Raw genomic sequence first — 15,237 nt, forward strand, 5'->3', positions numbered from 1 at the left:
GGCTCAAGCGAGTCTCCTGCCTCAGCCTCCCAAGTAGCTGGGACCACAGGCGCCCGCCACAACGCCCGGCCAGTTTTTGGTTGCAGCCATCATTGTTGTTTGGCGGCCCAGGCTGGGGATTCGAACCCGCCACCTTAGGTGTATGTGGCTGGTGCCTTAGCCGTTTTGAGCCATAGTTGTGGAGCCAAGATCTGAGTTTTACAAGTTAATTTTTTTTTTTTTAAGACAGTGTCTTACTATGTTGCCCTGGATAGAGTGCGATAGTTATCACAGCTTACAGCAACTACAAACTCTTGGGCTTAAGTGATTCTTGCCTGAGCCTCCCAAGTAGCTGGGACTACAGGTGCTATTTTTTGGTTGTAGTTGTCATTGTGGTTTGGCAGGCCCAGGCCGGGTTCAAACCCACTAGCTCTGTTATGTGGCTGGCCGCGCTAGACGCTGAGCTACCAGCACCGAGCCTTCATTAATGTGTTTTTATGATGGCTATTACCCACGTTTTGTTTCTGTGTTTAGGACCCCTTTCAGCATTTCTTGTAGGGGTGGTCTAGTAGTGATAAATTCCCTCAGTGTTTTCTTGTCTGTGAAAGACTTAATTTCTCCTTCATTTATGAAGCTTATTCTAGCAGGATATAATATTAGCTGGAAGTTTCTTTTCCTTTAGCACTCTGAAAATAGGATCCTAATCTCTTGTGGCTTGTAAGGTTTCTGTTGAGAAGTTATTCTGATGGGATTTCCTTTGTAGGTGACATATGCTTCTGTCTTGCTGATTTTTTCTTCATGTTGACTTTAGACAGTGTAATGACTGTATGTTATGGTGAAGCCTGTCTTGCAATGTATTTTCTGGTGTTCATTGGGCCTTCAGTATCTAGAACTCTAAATCTCTTGTTGGACTTGTTAAGTTTTTCTTAATTATTTCCTTAAATAGATTCTCTAAACCTTTTACTTTTTCTTCTTTCTTAGAAATACTGACAATTTGTAAGTTTGGTTACTTAATGTAGTCTTATACACCTCAAAGGTTTTGTCCAATCTTCTTTTCTTTATTTTTGTCTGACTAGATTTATTCAAAAGACCTGTATTCAAGTTCTGAGATTCTTTCTTCTGCTTGGTCTTTCATATGTATTTTGTCATTCTTTCAATGAAGCTTTCATTTTTGGAGTTACATTTTTTTTTTAAAGATATCTATCTCATTTATATCCGGAATTGATTTTCTGATTTCTTTGTATTGATTTTCAAGTCGCTTTTGTATCTCATTGAGCTGCTTATAGTCAATATTTACAATTCTTTATCTGGCATTTTAGGATTTCTTTTTGCTTAAGATTCATTGCTGGATAATTACTGTGTTATTCTGGGGACATCGTAATACCTTATACTTCTGAATTATTATGCTGATTTCTTTACATTTGGAGGAACAGTCACTTCATTGCAGGATGACTGATTTTTTTTCTTTTCTTTTTTAAAAAATTTTTTATAGCATAACTATGTACATTAACACAATCATGGGGTACAGTGTGCTGTTTTCATATACGTTTTGAAATACTCTTATTAAACTGGTTAACATAACCTTCATGTCATTTTCTTAGTTATTGAGTCAAGACATTCATGCTCTGCTTTTAGAAAGATTCATTTATACCCTTGTAAGATTAACCATAGAGGTGACCCCACCAATCACACTCCCCCATCCACCACCCTCACCCCCCCTCCCACCCCCTTCCCATATTCTAAGGCTATAATTAGGTTATGACATTCCTATAAAAGCTATGAATTAGTTTCAAAAATAAGACTGTGTACATTGAGGGCGAGGTGCTCGTTGGGAAATCTGAGTCCAGTCCATCAGGGGAAGAATTTAGGCTTTGGAAGTTCTTGCCATTCTAGCCTCACATCTTCTGTCCAGTCTAAATTCTTCTGCAAGTCAGAGGCTGCTAGAGCTGGTGAGAAACTCAGCTCTGGGCAGCAAACTATTAGAGTTTACACTCAGGTGTCAATTCCAGCCTCTGCCCGCCCACTACCTTTGTCTCAGCTATACCCGCCCCCTCCCCCGCCCCCTGAGGGCTGGTGCTAATGGTCTCTTTACTTACGAAAGTTACCAAGTTACCAAGTCCGTTCTTCCTGTGGCTGCTGTCTGGAACCTCTGGTTGCCCAGAGAGATGGGGGTTGCCTATATGGACTGGCGTCAGGTCATAGCTCAGGATGCCACTGTTGCTGTAAGGCTTCCTCCGAGCCAACTTTCTTCTCCTCACTCTTGTGCCACAGTCAGCACAGAGTAGCACCAGCCCTTTCCCCCTCCACTTCTCTCAAGGAGATGCCCAAGAATCTGGACTCCATAGGTAACAAACCTCCAGATCTCAGGGTGGGTGGGTGGGTAATCCTCAGAGTTCAATGTTGTGGGTGGGGAATATATACAGTTTTACAGTTTTATGTCTTGCAGGAGGGTTCCATGGCATGCCAGCAGGGGGTAGGAGGTCCAGTTTTTAGGGGGTCTTTCCCATGGGATAAAGTGGGAGGATGTTTGAACTGTGCTCGTTTGTTTGCACGGATTAAACTGCGAGCCCTTCTTGTGGGGGAGGGGACTTCTGTCCGCTTGGTGGTGGATTTTCTACCTTTTGATTGTATTTTTGGGGTTGCAGCTCACCTCAGGTAGGTTGAAGTGCGCTCTTCAATCTTCTCTCTTGGCTCCGCTCCAAACCATCAACTCCCTTGCTAAAATTCTGTCCTTTAAGCCTCCTTCTGGATGGGAGCTTCTGTAAAAAGCTGGCTGCAGTCCTGACTTTTTTTCTTAAAGTTGTGACTATGATGTATGCTGGGTAGGGCTGTTTGGCTTTGCTGCTGGGTGTGTTCAGTAGCAAAGACTCTGTATGATTTTCTTGGTGATAAATACTCTTAGTGTGATGGCTTTCTCTAATACTGGTTGTAGTAGCAGTGTATCAGATGGGTGAATGGTCTCATAACCTCCTGAGAAGCCAGGGTAGCATGGGTGAAAGTGTTGGCAGAGGTGCTGGCGTGTCTCATTCTGAGTGCTATGTATTTGTGTCAGCAGATATCATAATGGACTGTACATGTGACCTCTGGGCCAGTAGGTGGTTGTCATAGATAAGAGTCAGCTGCAGTGGTGGTAGTAGGTATATGCTTGATATTTTTAACCCAGAGGAGTGCTGTAGAGTTCTAGTTGGTGAATTGAGCCTGGAGTGCTCATGGGCCTGAGTCCTGTCTTCCCTGTAGGAGGGGGTGGTGAAGCTGGGCATAACCAGACTAGGGAGGGCTGCGCTTAGGCACCTGAATGCCAATGCAAGTGCCAGCCCTGACAGAGAGGTGGAAGGGAGTCCTTGAGCCTCTGATGTAATGTTTGTGTATTGGGCAATTGCTGCTGCACTGAGGTCTCCACATGGGGAGGGCAGAGGCAGTCTCAGTGCCAAAGACTGCAGTCTGAAGCTGGGATGCTGCTGCCAAAACCCTCCCTCTTGTCACTTCTCAGTAGTTCCAAGTTCCTCTGAGCTCCTGGCCAGTCTTGAGCAAGTTGATGTTTCACTTCCTTCTTTTGTGCCTCCTGGTTTCCTCATGAATTCTCCATTGGGTTGTATTCTCTTCCAGGCATGAGTATCTATTTGTAATTTTGGTTCCCCTTTGTAGGGAAAACTGCATCCAACAACTCTAGTGTGTCATTTCAAACAACCCTCACCTTTGTGATGGTTCTGTCTCTTCACATTACTCCTCTGGCTCTTTCTCTGGGCCCCTCTGTTAATGCTGAGTTCCCAGGGCTGCATTTTGGACTCTCCTTTCTGTATTCACTGATGGACTTAGTAAATTCTTCTAGTACCATAACTGAATTTCCCATAAAAGGAATATTTCTTTTTCTTTTCTTTTCTTTTCTTTTTTTCTTGAGACAGTCTCACTCTGTTGCCCAGGCTAGAGTGCTGTGGCATCATCATAGCTCAGTGCAACTGTAAACTTTTAGGCTGAAGTGACCTCCTGCCTCAGCCTCCTGAGTAGCTCCTACAAGTGCTCCTTCATGGCACCCAGCTAGTTCTCCTATTTTTTTAGTAGAGCTGGGGTCTTGCTCTTGCTTAAGCTGGTCTTGAACTCCTGAGCTCAGGCAGTCCTCCTGCCTTGGTCTCCCAGGTGTGAGCCACTGTGCCCAGGCAAAGGAAGATTTCCAAATCCATATTTCCAGTGCTGGTCATTCTTCAGAGCTCCAAATTGTGACTGTCTAGTTTGCTTCTCCTTTTGGCTGCTTATTTGCCATATCTAACTTTGTATATTGACTTGACTTTCTTTCCCGACTATTTTTTCAACACTCTTCCCCATTCAGGGTATAAGACCAAATTTCATTGAGTCATTCAAACCATGATCCAGGATTCATCTTTGATTTCTCCCTTTCCTTTCCTCTCTACATCAAATGTATCATCAATCTTGATGAATTTTATTTTCATAATATGACTTGAACCAGTTTCATTTCCTTCAGTGTCTCTGTGGGCTTTGGTCCATTCCTTTGTCATCTTTTGCTACAAACATGACTAAGTTTTTCAGGCTTATTTCATTGGGTTCCATTTTTTTTTTTAATCTACTATGTATATTTTAAAATCTGGAAATAGGGAGATCTTCTACAAAAAGATTACTCACATTACTCCTTGGCTTAGACACTTGAGTGGATCCTTGTTACACCTAGAACATAAACCACATCACTCCCTTTCAATGTATCTGTTGTTGCTCTGAGAACTTTCCCTTCTTATTTGAAGAGCAGCACAATCCATTATGATAGCCACATGAGGCTATTGATTATGTGAATTGAGATGTATTATGAAATTTAAATATACCCAGATTTTGAAGACTTAATATGAAGAAAAGTACATAAATATCATTTATTTTTATGTTGGTTACTTGTTCAAATGATAAGATTTTGGGTTAAATGAAATGTATTACTGAAAGTAATCTCATCTTCTTTTTGCTTTTGAAAAATGTGGCTGCTTTAAAAACAAAAATTACATTTGGGGCTTGTATTTTTACATTTCTATTCAACAGTGGTGTTCTTGAGAAATTCACTTATCTAGGTGGTAGGTGTAGCTCAGTGGGTAGGGCCCTGGCCATATACACTGAGGCTGGTGGGTTTGAACCTGCCCCAGGCCAGCTAAACACCAATGACAACTGCAACAACAATAAAAAAATAGCCAGTGTTGTGGTGGGCACCTGTAGTTTCAGCTACTAGGGAGGCTGAGTCAAGAGAATGGCTTGAGTCCAAAAGTTTGAGGTTGTTGTGAGCTATGATGCTACAACACTCTACCAAGGGCAACAAGGTGAGACTCTGTCTCAAAAAAAAAAAAAAAATAAATTCATTTATCCATTCAATAAAAGTTTATTATGTGCCTTAAAATTTTAAGGATGAACACAACAGACAAAAACATACTAATTAAATATACTACATGGGCCTGGGAGTGGTGGCTCATATCTGTAATTCTGGCAACTCTGGGAGGTAGAGCAGTTGGATTGGTTGAGCTCAGGAGTTTAAGACTAGCCTGAGCAAGAGTGAGACTCCTGTCTTTACTAAAAGACTGTTGAATATAAAAATAGTTTAAAAATAGAAAAACTAGCAGGGCATGGTGGCACATGCTTGTCGTCCCAGTGATTGGGAGGCTGAGGCAAGGGGATCACTTGAACCCAGGAGTTTGAGGCTGCTGTGAGCTACAATGATGTCAATGCACACTACCTAGAGTGGGACTCAGTCTCAAAAAAAAAAAAAAAACCAACAAAAAGATGCTACATGGAATGTTTATGCTATAGGCAAAATGATAAAGACTATGACAAACAAAAGTTAATAAATACATTAGCATGTCTCTTAGCATTTGTAGAAATCCACTCATGATGATAACTTTACCAATGTTATACTGGCATTTGGTTATTTTAGTTCAAATATGTTATTATAATTTAAATTAAATATATACCTTCCTTTATAATAGTTCTTCCTTAGGGATAGCATCATATATCATGTCTTTCCTTCATCAGTGTGTTTTTATCCTCTGGAATTGATGTTCTTTATTAACATATGTGAGATCCATTCTGAATAGCTTCCTACATCCCTTCTCTGCTTTCTCCCTATCATGGTTTCATCTCTTGGATCAACACAATTGAAAATTTTTCTTTCATTTGATCTGCTAGGCCTAATTCAGCTTTAAGTCTGGGTTGACCTTTCATTCAAATATATCTACTGATATTTTACACTTAATAAAATATGTAAATAATTTATTGCTCCATAATTTTCACAGTGGACACCCTGGTGTCTCTAGCACCCAGTTCAAGACAAAGAACATCACCAGTGTCCCCAGTGCCCCCTTGGAAGTTTCCCAGTCACTATATCCTAAGCATGCCTACTAACTGAACTAAATAACACCACCTACGACCATTGTTTTTAGTTTAAATTTTTGCTTGTTAATTCCATAGTCTCTTTTGAGTTGTACATGAGCCTTCTCAAAGGTGATTATTGTCTTATTTTTGAGATCTATTCTATGTCTTTGGTGGCTGCTCAGATAGTTCCGAGGTATCTTTTTATGCTCTGGTTGCTGGGCTTTCAGAGGGGATATCATTCTTCCTTATCTGTTCTTTTTTGTGCCTGTATCTGTTCAGGTGGCAAAGCATCCATGTGGCAGCACCCTGTGAATGAGGAGAAGTAAAGGCTCTATCCTTGACCATCATAGATGGATCCACACAGGCAGATGAGCTACTGGTTCCCTGCTAGGGCACTGAAGGGAAGCCTCTTTGTTCTCTAGTTTCTTAAGTGCCCACCTAATCTCTCCACATTGTAAATAAAATCAAAATATACAGGAATTTATAATAAGCTTATACTCATACAATGTCCTTTGGCTCTGAGATATCCACCAGTAAAATATCATTAATTTTATTGTTTATCTCTTTTTTTTTTTTTTTTGGAGTTTTTGGCTGGGGGCCAGGTTTGAACCCGCCACCTCTGGTATATGGGGCTAGTGCCCTACTCCTTTGAGCCGCAGGTGCTGCCACTGTTCATCTCTTTGTGCATAGAGACATATTCCTATCTATCCATCTTTACATCAATTGAATCATATCATGCATGCTTTTTAATAAAATATATGGATAACATTTAATGTCACTTTTGCTTATCCTACTTTTTTTTGACTTTCTAATGTTTCTGCTCCTTCCTCAGATGATAGATAATGAAGAAGAACACTTCCAAGGTATGCGTCTGCAGACTTCACCCCCAGTGGAACCCCTGTACTTTGGTTCCTATTATATTGTGTCTGGTCCTGCTCACCTGGAAATAATTCCCAAGGTTGGTTGAATTTAAATCTAACTCAGCAGGTTTCATAGTATTTTATATTTTTTGAAACAAATGGAAGAATCTTGGCAAAATGCAACATTTTTGTTTATTAATCATAAACACACTCTTGTATAAAACTGAAAATGCAGGAAGATAGTATTAATCATATACTTCCAAGGCAGTAGTGTAGACAGAGGTCACATCTTAGTATTTGGTATACTTATTTTCTGGTTAAAATTATACATTTAGTTTACTAAGCTGAAATTTCCATTTACCTGCTATATTTTCTTTTATACATGGCATCTTGCCTAACTAAGGCACTTAGTATGTATTTGTTAAGGTAGTTGATTGAAGAGATAATTTTATATCATATATTTTATGTATTTTTAAGTAGATATTACTGTATACAAGGTCTGATAATTAAGCTCATCCTAGAAAAAGTGCTACATACTTCATTGTTGAATATCACTATAGGCACCTCCTTCAAAGCACCCTCCTTGGGAAGCTATGTACTGATGCCAGTGCCTAGTCCACCTTCCCTTTGTACAATGGCATTTTCTTCATGGCCTTATCCCTGTAAACTTGGATTAACAAATCTCAGATTTCACTTCCACTCTTGCCAAATTTAATAAGAAATTTAATGTTTGTTCACTGTTCTAATTCAAGCTGTGGCATTCTTGCAATGGCACATAAAAACAGGCAACAATGAATGAATGCCACTCAGTAAGACAGCCACATGTCAACAGCTGTGAAACACTGATATACCAAGGTTATGAAACCTTACCAAGCTATTTGTACAGCTATAGGTAAGTGCACAGTGGCAAGTTTGTGAACTTAATTGTCAGATCTGTATTTCTGTGAATTTAAATTATTCCTATATATTTATTATTTTATTAATAATATGCTATGTAGCTAAAATTCTAATGCTTTTTGAAGTACTTCCTTATTATCCAACATGTAGTTGCTTATAAGTTCTCATACAAGGGCCTGCCTGGCAAAGAGTAGTAACCAATTTAATATAATTTTATTTACCAGTAGGTTTTCAGAGAGTTCTCACCATATAATTTCTCAGCAATAAAAAATGAGATTTTCCAACACAATATGCCATTTCTAGAATAAAGTGTCAAAATTTAATTTTTTTTAGGGTGGAGGGGCAAGATGGCTGACTATAGACATTGCTTATGGGACTATCCCAGAGCTAAGGAAGGGCTTTAGATGAAGGATAGGGAAGATGGGACTCAGTTCAGGTGTAGATCAGAGAAGGAAGAACTGGAGCCTTCTGGGGACCTCACAGAAGAAAATTATAAAATAGATAAAGAAGAGGAAAAAGAAAAAAAGATATTGGTGAGGACCAAATGCAGAGAGGCTCAAAGCCCAGGGAAAGGGCAAAGGAGGATCTCTTTCTCCTTCCCACATTCCTTTGGTATTCACTGGGCTACCAAATTACTTGGAAGCTTGTCCATTCCCATAAGCTCAAGCACTGTGGCAACCATGGGATTGTGGGGGAGAACTTGCAGGAATCCAGAGGTTCTGTGCAAGGTTATCCTCTAAGGAGAGTGATTCTAGAGGCTGGATAGTGGTCTTTCTTCCATTCTGTTTAGCCTCTGCTTTCCCTGTCCCCACCTACTAAGCCTGGGAGAGCAGCTTGAGTCAAGAATTTGGTGAGTGGAGTTGGACAGGTGTGGAGATGCTTCTGGAAGGACACTGCAATGGCTGCCCAGGGAGAGCCCCAAGTCCAGTTCAAGCTTGTATTGGTTGGTGATGGTGGAACTGGGAAAACTACATTAATGAAATGCCACTTGACCAGTGAATTTGAGAAGTATGTCGCCACCTTAGGCGTTGAGGTCCATTCCCTTGTGTTCTACACTAACAGAGGACCCATCACCCATCAAGTTCAAGGTATGGGATACAGCTGGCCAGGAGAAATTTGGTGGACTGAGAGATGGTTATTACAACAAGCCCAGTGTAACATTATAATGTTTGATGTAACATCAAGAGTTACTTACAAGAACGTGCCTAATTGGCGTAATGAGTATGTGAAAACATCCCTATTTTGATGTGTGGAAACAAAGTGGCTATTAAGGACAGGAAAGTGAAGACAGAATCTGTTGTCTTTCAGTGAAAGAATAATCTTCCCTATTTTGACATTTCTGCCAAAAGTAACTACAACTTTGAAAAGCCTTTCCTCTGGCCTGCTAGAAAGTTCACTGGAGACCCTAACTTGTTGCCATGCCTGCTCTTGCCCCACTCAGCTTTGGCAGCACAATATGAACATGACTCAGAGGTTGCTCAGACAACTGCTCTCCTGGATCAGGATCATGATCTGTGAGAATGAAGCTGGAGCCCAGTGTCAAAAGTCTAGTTTTAGAGGCGGTCCTGTGACGTCAGCAGTGCAGTGTGTGTGCCACTTTATTATCTACCTAAGCAGAACATGTGCTTCATCTGGGATGCTGAAGGAGATCAATGGGTTTTGGAGTGAATGTAGTAGTTTAAAAAAATATCTTCATTGTTTGGACCTGCATATTTAGCTGTTTGGAACGCAGTCAATTCCTTCTTGAATTTCAAATATAAGATTGCTATAGTCACATCACAATATCCAGTGGTAAAATCTTGTCATTTTCATTCCAATTCCTTTTTGTTTAGAATCAGAATAAAGTTGTATTTCAAATATCTAAAAACAAAGAAATAGAATTTGATGAGTGGCTGCCTCTCCCCAGCTGGTGCATACTCAAATCTGAGGTTTCCACAGAGAGGGGAGCCCATGTCTTTTCCCTTGAGGATCTGCAGTTGACCTGGGGTGTCTGATTTGGCAGCTCCCTGCCCACTGGCATTTCCTGGATATGCATGTCACTGGGGCAGACACAGAGGCAAGACCCCATGCCCAGAGGACTTGAGTGTGCTGCCTGGAGACACAGGGGAGATTTGGGAACTGGACTTAGGAAGTAAGGGAGCTCACATGGGCAGAACTGTGGGGAAACACTGTCGGAGTCCAAGATAAGAAGATCTGGAGGAGCACCCATCCTTCCCACAAAGAAAGATATGTTGTTGGACTGGGGTGAGTCCTCTGGTGGAGTAGATCACAGACTATAGTGCCATAACAATTGAGTGTGGCTCGTTTAGGCACCTGTTTGTAAAGGATACTGGGAGGCAGGGGTGTCAAAAGGGGCAGATGGGGGCAGATCCACAACAGCCAGATGGGGAATTACAACCCCTTTGTCAAAATCAGCCTTCCTGGTTTGAAAGCCTGCCTTGACCCTCCTCCCAGTAGCTTCCCCTAGAAGCTGGATAAACAACCTTTGAGCCCTGCCATAGCTTTGCAAAGCTTTCCATGTTCACCCAGTCTAACCTGTGTTCATGTACAACCTTGTTTCTCCATCCATCTCTGCTGTGATGGAGAACAAGCAACCCCATGGGAGATTCAGGACCCCTCTCAAAGCCTGAGACTAGAGCTTACTGCAGGTGCAAAAGAACATCTTTGCTATTGGCTTTTTCCTGCAAGCATTTACCATCAACAGGGATAACAACTCTATAGCTCATTGCAGCATCTACCAACTCAATTAAACAGCTGACTCTTACTTATTTGTATTACTCACCATCTTAAAGATTAATCTGGAGATCTCAAGACAATTCATACTACTGGGAAGAGGTGAAGGTAGCAGGATAGAATTAACATGAGGGGACATTGCTTTTAAGGAAAGAAATTAAAGTTACACGCAGCTGATCTGTAATGGATCTCTCTTCTCCACTTCAGACCTTTGGATGACAAGGGAGCTTCCCAGAGTCTGTGCAGAGACATCTCACTGGAGAGCAGGTGCAGTAGAGATCTGGTACCTGCCAATCTCAGGTTTATGCAACTTACACCACTCTGATTACTCTGGTGCATGGACCCAGGTCTGGTTAGTACCCAGCCTTCTAGCTGAAGCCTTTGCATTACCTTTGGTGGGCTGAAGAGGGAACAGATGCTTCCCTTGTTGTGCCCTGTGAATAGGGCCAAGCATTTCTCCTCCTTGGTGTGGGAGTTAAACAGAGGAGGAGTTCCAGATACCACAGGCACCACTTGGGAAGCCTGGAGTACTAGATTTGGGGGGAGCACCATGGCTGACCAGCAGCTGACCTTGGGCTGCTAAAACAAACCCCTGCCTGCATTACTAGGCATTGGCAGTCCTAATTCTGGTGGAACAGAACCCATATATGTGCCTCTAATACTAAAATCCCCAGAGTTAGCTCTGTAGCTCTTGCTGTGCCTGAGTCTGGGCCTCTTCTCCTCTAGCTCCAGGGCCCCAATGGGCCTATGACTCTACCCTCAAGACTCCAGAGTTTGCTTAGAGACTCCTAGTTGTGTCAAAACCTTAATACTGAGTGCTTGCCACTATCATTGGGTCAACAGAACCTCCCCAAGGTCCATTACTTCTCTCAGGACTTCCCAGACCTGAGCAGCTGTCATTCCTGGACTTAGTTAAAGAGAGTCCCCAGCAAAGGAGAACAGGGGGACTATTAACCCAGAACTGAGAGAAGAAACAAGCAAAGGAACCCTGACAACATGAAAAAGCAAAATAACTCAACATCACCTAAGGGAACACAATAGAGCTATAGTGGTGGACTCCACACACAAGGGAATTGCCAAAATGACAGAAATGGAGTTCAGAATATGATAGCAAATAAGATAAATGGAATTAAGGAGGAAGTTGAAAAACAACAAAAGAAGCCAGGCAGCGCCCATGCTCAGTGGGTAGTGCATTGGCCACATACACTGAGGCTGGCAGGTTTAAACCTGGCCCATGCCAGCTAAAACAATGACAACTACAACAAAAAAATAGCTGGGTATTGTGACAGGCACCTGTAGTCCCAGCTACTTGGGAGGCTGAGGCAAGAAAATCACTTAAGCTCAAAAGTTTGAGCTTGCCATGAGCTGTGATACCATGGCACTCTACCCAGGGCAACAGCTTGAGACTGTCTTAGAAAAAAAATAAAAGAAAAAGAAGCCAGTAAATGTTTCAGGAAATCAATGAAAAGAATGTCACTAAAGAGTTAGTGACTCTTAAAAGAAAATCACCAGAGAGTTAGATACCATAAGAAAGGATATAACAGAACTTAAATAAATGAAAGAATCATTTAGAAAATTTCACATCAAAGCAGAAAGCTTTGACAACAGGCTAAACCAAGAAGAATAAAGAATCTCAGAGCTTGAAGACAAGGTTTTTGAGGTAAGCCAGTCATTTGAAGAGGTACGAAAGGATATAAAAATGTCCAAGAAATCACTGATATGGATATGGGACCATGTGAAGTGAACTAACATTCAAATTAGAGGTATCCATGAGGAAGAAGAATAAAGAACAAAAAACATGGGAAATCTATTTGAAGAAATTATTGAGCAAAACTTTCTTGGTATCACAAGAAATTCAAACAGACAGATACAAGATGTACTTCAAACACTGGAAAGTTTCATAGCAAATAGGTCATCTCCAAGACACATAGTAATCAATATGGCTGAAGTCAAAATGAAGGAGAAAATTCTGCAAGCAGTAGGATGAAAGCATCTAATAACCTACAGAGGAAATTCTATTAGGCTAACTACAGATTTCTCATCAGAAACTTAGAAGGAATTGGAGTCCCATCTTCAATTGACTTAAACAGAACAACAGTCACAATTGACAGAGAAATTAAATCTTTTCCAGACCAAAACCAAAATCAAAACCAAAACAAAAAATTTCCACTGAGGAAATTTGCCATGACCAAACCTGCCCTGCACAGAATACTCAGAACAGCATGATACACAATAATGTTGTTAGATTTTTTTTTCTGCTTCAGGGCTCAGGAGTACTAAGAACAAAAGACTAAGTGTGGGGAGAAGCAAGAGGATTGAATGTTAAAATTTCTCTGTTTCTTTTTTGGAACTTAAGGCTAAAGTAGAAACATGATTTTTCCAAAGTCAAACAGGTAACAAGATATAAGGCTTTTTGCAAGCATCAACTCAGTGCTCTTTTTCTAAGTATGCTTACTAGAGCAGAGAAATCTAATTAAGTGCCAGATCTTGCTCTGCTTCCATTTCTCAGTTTCCTTGATAAATTCTGTAGCAATCAATGCTAAGCAGGGGCTGCCTTCTCTAGATGATTGCTTGTCCTTCAGGCAAGATATGTTCTTGGTTGTGGCAGGACCTTCCGTAACCATTGGCAATATGGAGATAAATGAGACAGAGTTTTCCTTCAACAAGAATATAATACAGTAAATACGAAATAAGAAATGGCAATTGCAACATGAAGTAATAATCCTGAGCAAGATAAAATTGCCTCACAGTCATCTTCCATTTAAAAAGATTTAGAACCAAAAATCTTACCTCTTACAATATGTAAATTCTTATTTATTTTCCAAGAGCTGTGGGACTTTTTTCCTAAAGGAACTATAGATTTGCATTAGCTTAACTTTTCTTAATTCCATCCTATTTAAGAGATAAGCGCCCACTCTGGAAGGCAGCCACTCTTAGGACCCTGGGAGCGGTGTGCAGAGCAGAGAGAGGGACCTGAAAGCGCAATGGCATATCTGATACTTGGCTTTCCAGAGTGGCTGACAGAAACCTGATGAAGTTCCGTTGACTGCTCACTTCTCTGTAGAATCTCAGAGTCTGACCTGGTGGCACCATTAATGAGGGGCCTCAGAACCTAATTCTTTCCTATTTAGTCAGTAGCTCCAATAGTTTTTCTCTTAATCATGTTTTGAGAACCAGGTTACTCTTCCTTTCATAGAATAAAAACATTTCCTAATATTGTAAATTTAAAATGACCTTGCTCCATCTCTTTCCCCCTCAACCAGCTATGAGATTGTGCAGAAAACAGGGTTTTGTCCTGTTGGGCAGGTCACTATAGGGGCCCATTTCTACCCTTTACTGATTCAAGTCAAGTGCTGTGTTTCTTCTAGAAGTTGAAATTGTCCTATAGGAGCCCCAGAGAAATCCAGCCCTTCTCTAAATTCTATGCTGGGCAGATGAAGGAACCAATTCAACTTGAAATTACTGATGAAAGACAGAAGTCTTTGGTTTGGAACACTGTGGTGAAGCCAGGTAGGTGAAGGGGTGAGGCTGACATTTTTGGAGAGGGAAAAGTCATGCCTCCACCCTTGTGTGCAGCAAAGTAGATCAAACAAGAAAGTCTGTATGTTTTCACTCTAGAGAGGAAAATATGTCCATTGTCAGTTCATAATCAACATGAGCAAAGTGAAGGTAGACACAATCTTATCTTTATAAGAAGAGGGAGCCTGGGAGTGGGAAGGGTTGTGAAAATGGAAACTCTTATCCAGGGTGTAAAAACAGGAGATTCTAATAGTCAAAAGGAACATAGAGACAATTTAGTTCCTCGTTGTCTTTCTCTCTCTCTCTCTCTTTTTTTTTGAGACAGAGTCTCACTTTGTCACCTTCAGTAGAGTGTCATGGCATCATAGCTCATAGAAACCTCAAACTCCTGGGCTCAAGAGGTCCTCTTGCCTCAGGCTCCTGAGTAGCTGGGACTATAGGCTCCCACCACAATGCTCACCTATTTTTTTAGGAACAGGGTCTCCCTCTTGCTTAAGCTGGTCTTGACTCCTGAGCTCAAGGAATTTACCTGCCTTGGCCTCCCAGAGTGTTAGGATTGCAGGCATGAGCCACTGGCCTTAGTTCCATTTTCTGCACAATTTAACAATCAATTCTATACCCACACTTCTTAATTTTGGGGTGTCATATTCTTTTAGACAATCTGATGAAAAAGCTTATAAAATGTTTTATTCTTTCACTCAAAGTCAACATCATAAACATAATTTCACAAAGTGGGAACTCCCAGGAAACTTGCCAAAGATTTGCATATAGGTCTTTGAATTTATGGACACACACACACCCCCATACCCACACATCTACAATACTTGCAAAGGCCACCCTCTGTTTGAAAATCTACAAATGAAGCAAAAATCAATGTCTTTTTTTTTTTTTTTTTTTT

At 41.0% G+C, this 15,237-nt stretch overlaps 1 protein-coding gene and 1 pseudogene across 5 annotated transcripts in view; both read left to right on the forward strand.

The window, feature by feature from the left end:
• Positions 1-15,237, forward strand: part of CARD8 (caspase recruitment domain family member 8) — a 51,199-nt gene that overhangs the window by 27,595 nt on the left and 8,367 nt on the right. For 3 of the 5 annotated variants that reach the window (XM_023507932.1, XM_023507934.1, XM_023507933.1), the window contains exons 10-11: positions 7,163-7,288; positions 14,189-14,330. In XM_023507932.1, the coding sequence (XP_023363700.1) occupies positions 7,163-7,288; positions 14,189-14,330 (268 nt within the window). Of the gene's footprint in view, positions 1-7,162; positions 7,289-8,877; positions 9,614-14,188; positions 14,331-15,237 lie in introns of those variants that run through there. The other 2 variants (XM_023507936.1, XM_023507935.1) reach the window with 2 other exon arrangements.
• On the forward strand, positions 8,969-9,618 carry LOC100965155 (annotated as a pseudogene).

This window comes from Otolemur garnettii, unplaced genomic scaffold (genome assembly GCF_000181295.1).
Source record: "Otolemur garnettii isolate 467f Iridium unplaced genomic scaffold, OtoGar3 scaffold00211, whole genome shotgun sequence".
NCBI classification, from domain to species: domain Eukaryota; kingdom Metazoa; phylum Chordata; class Mammalia; order Primates; family Galagidae; genus Otolemur; species Otolemur garnettii.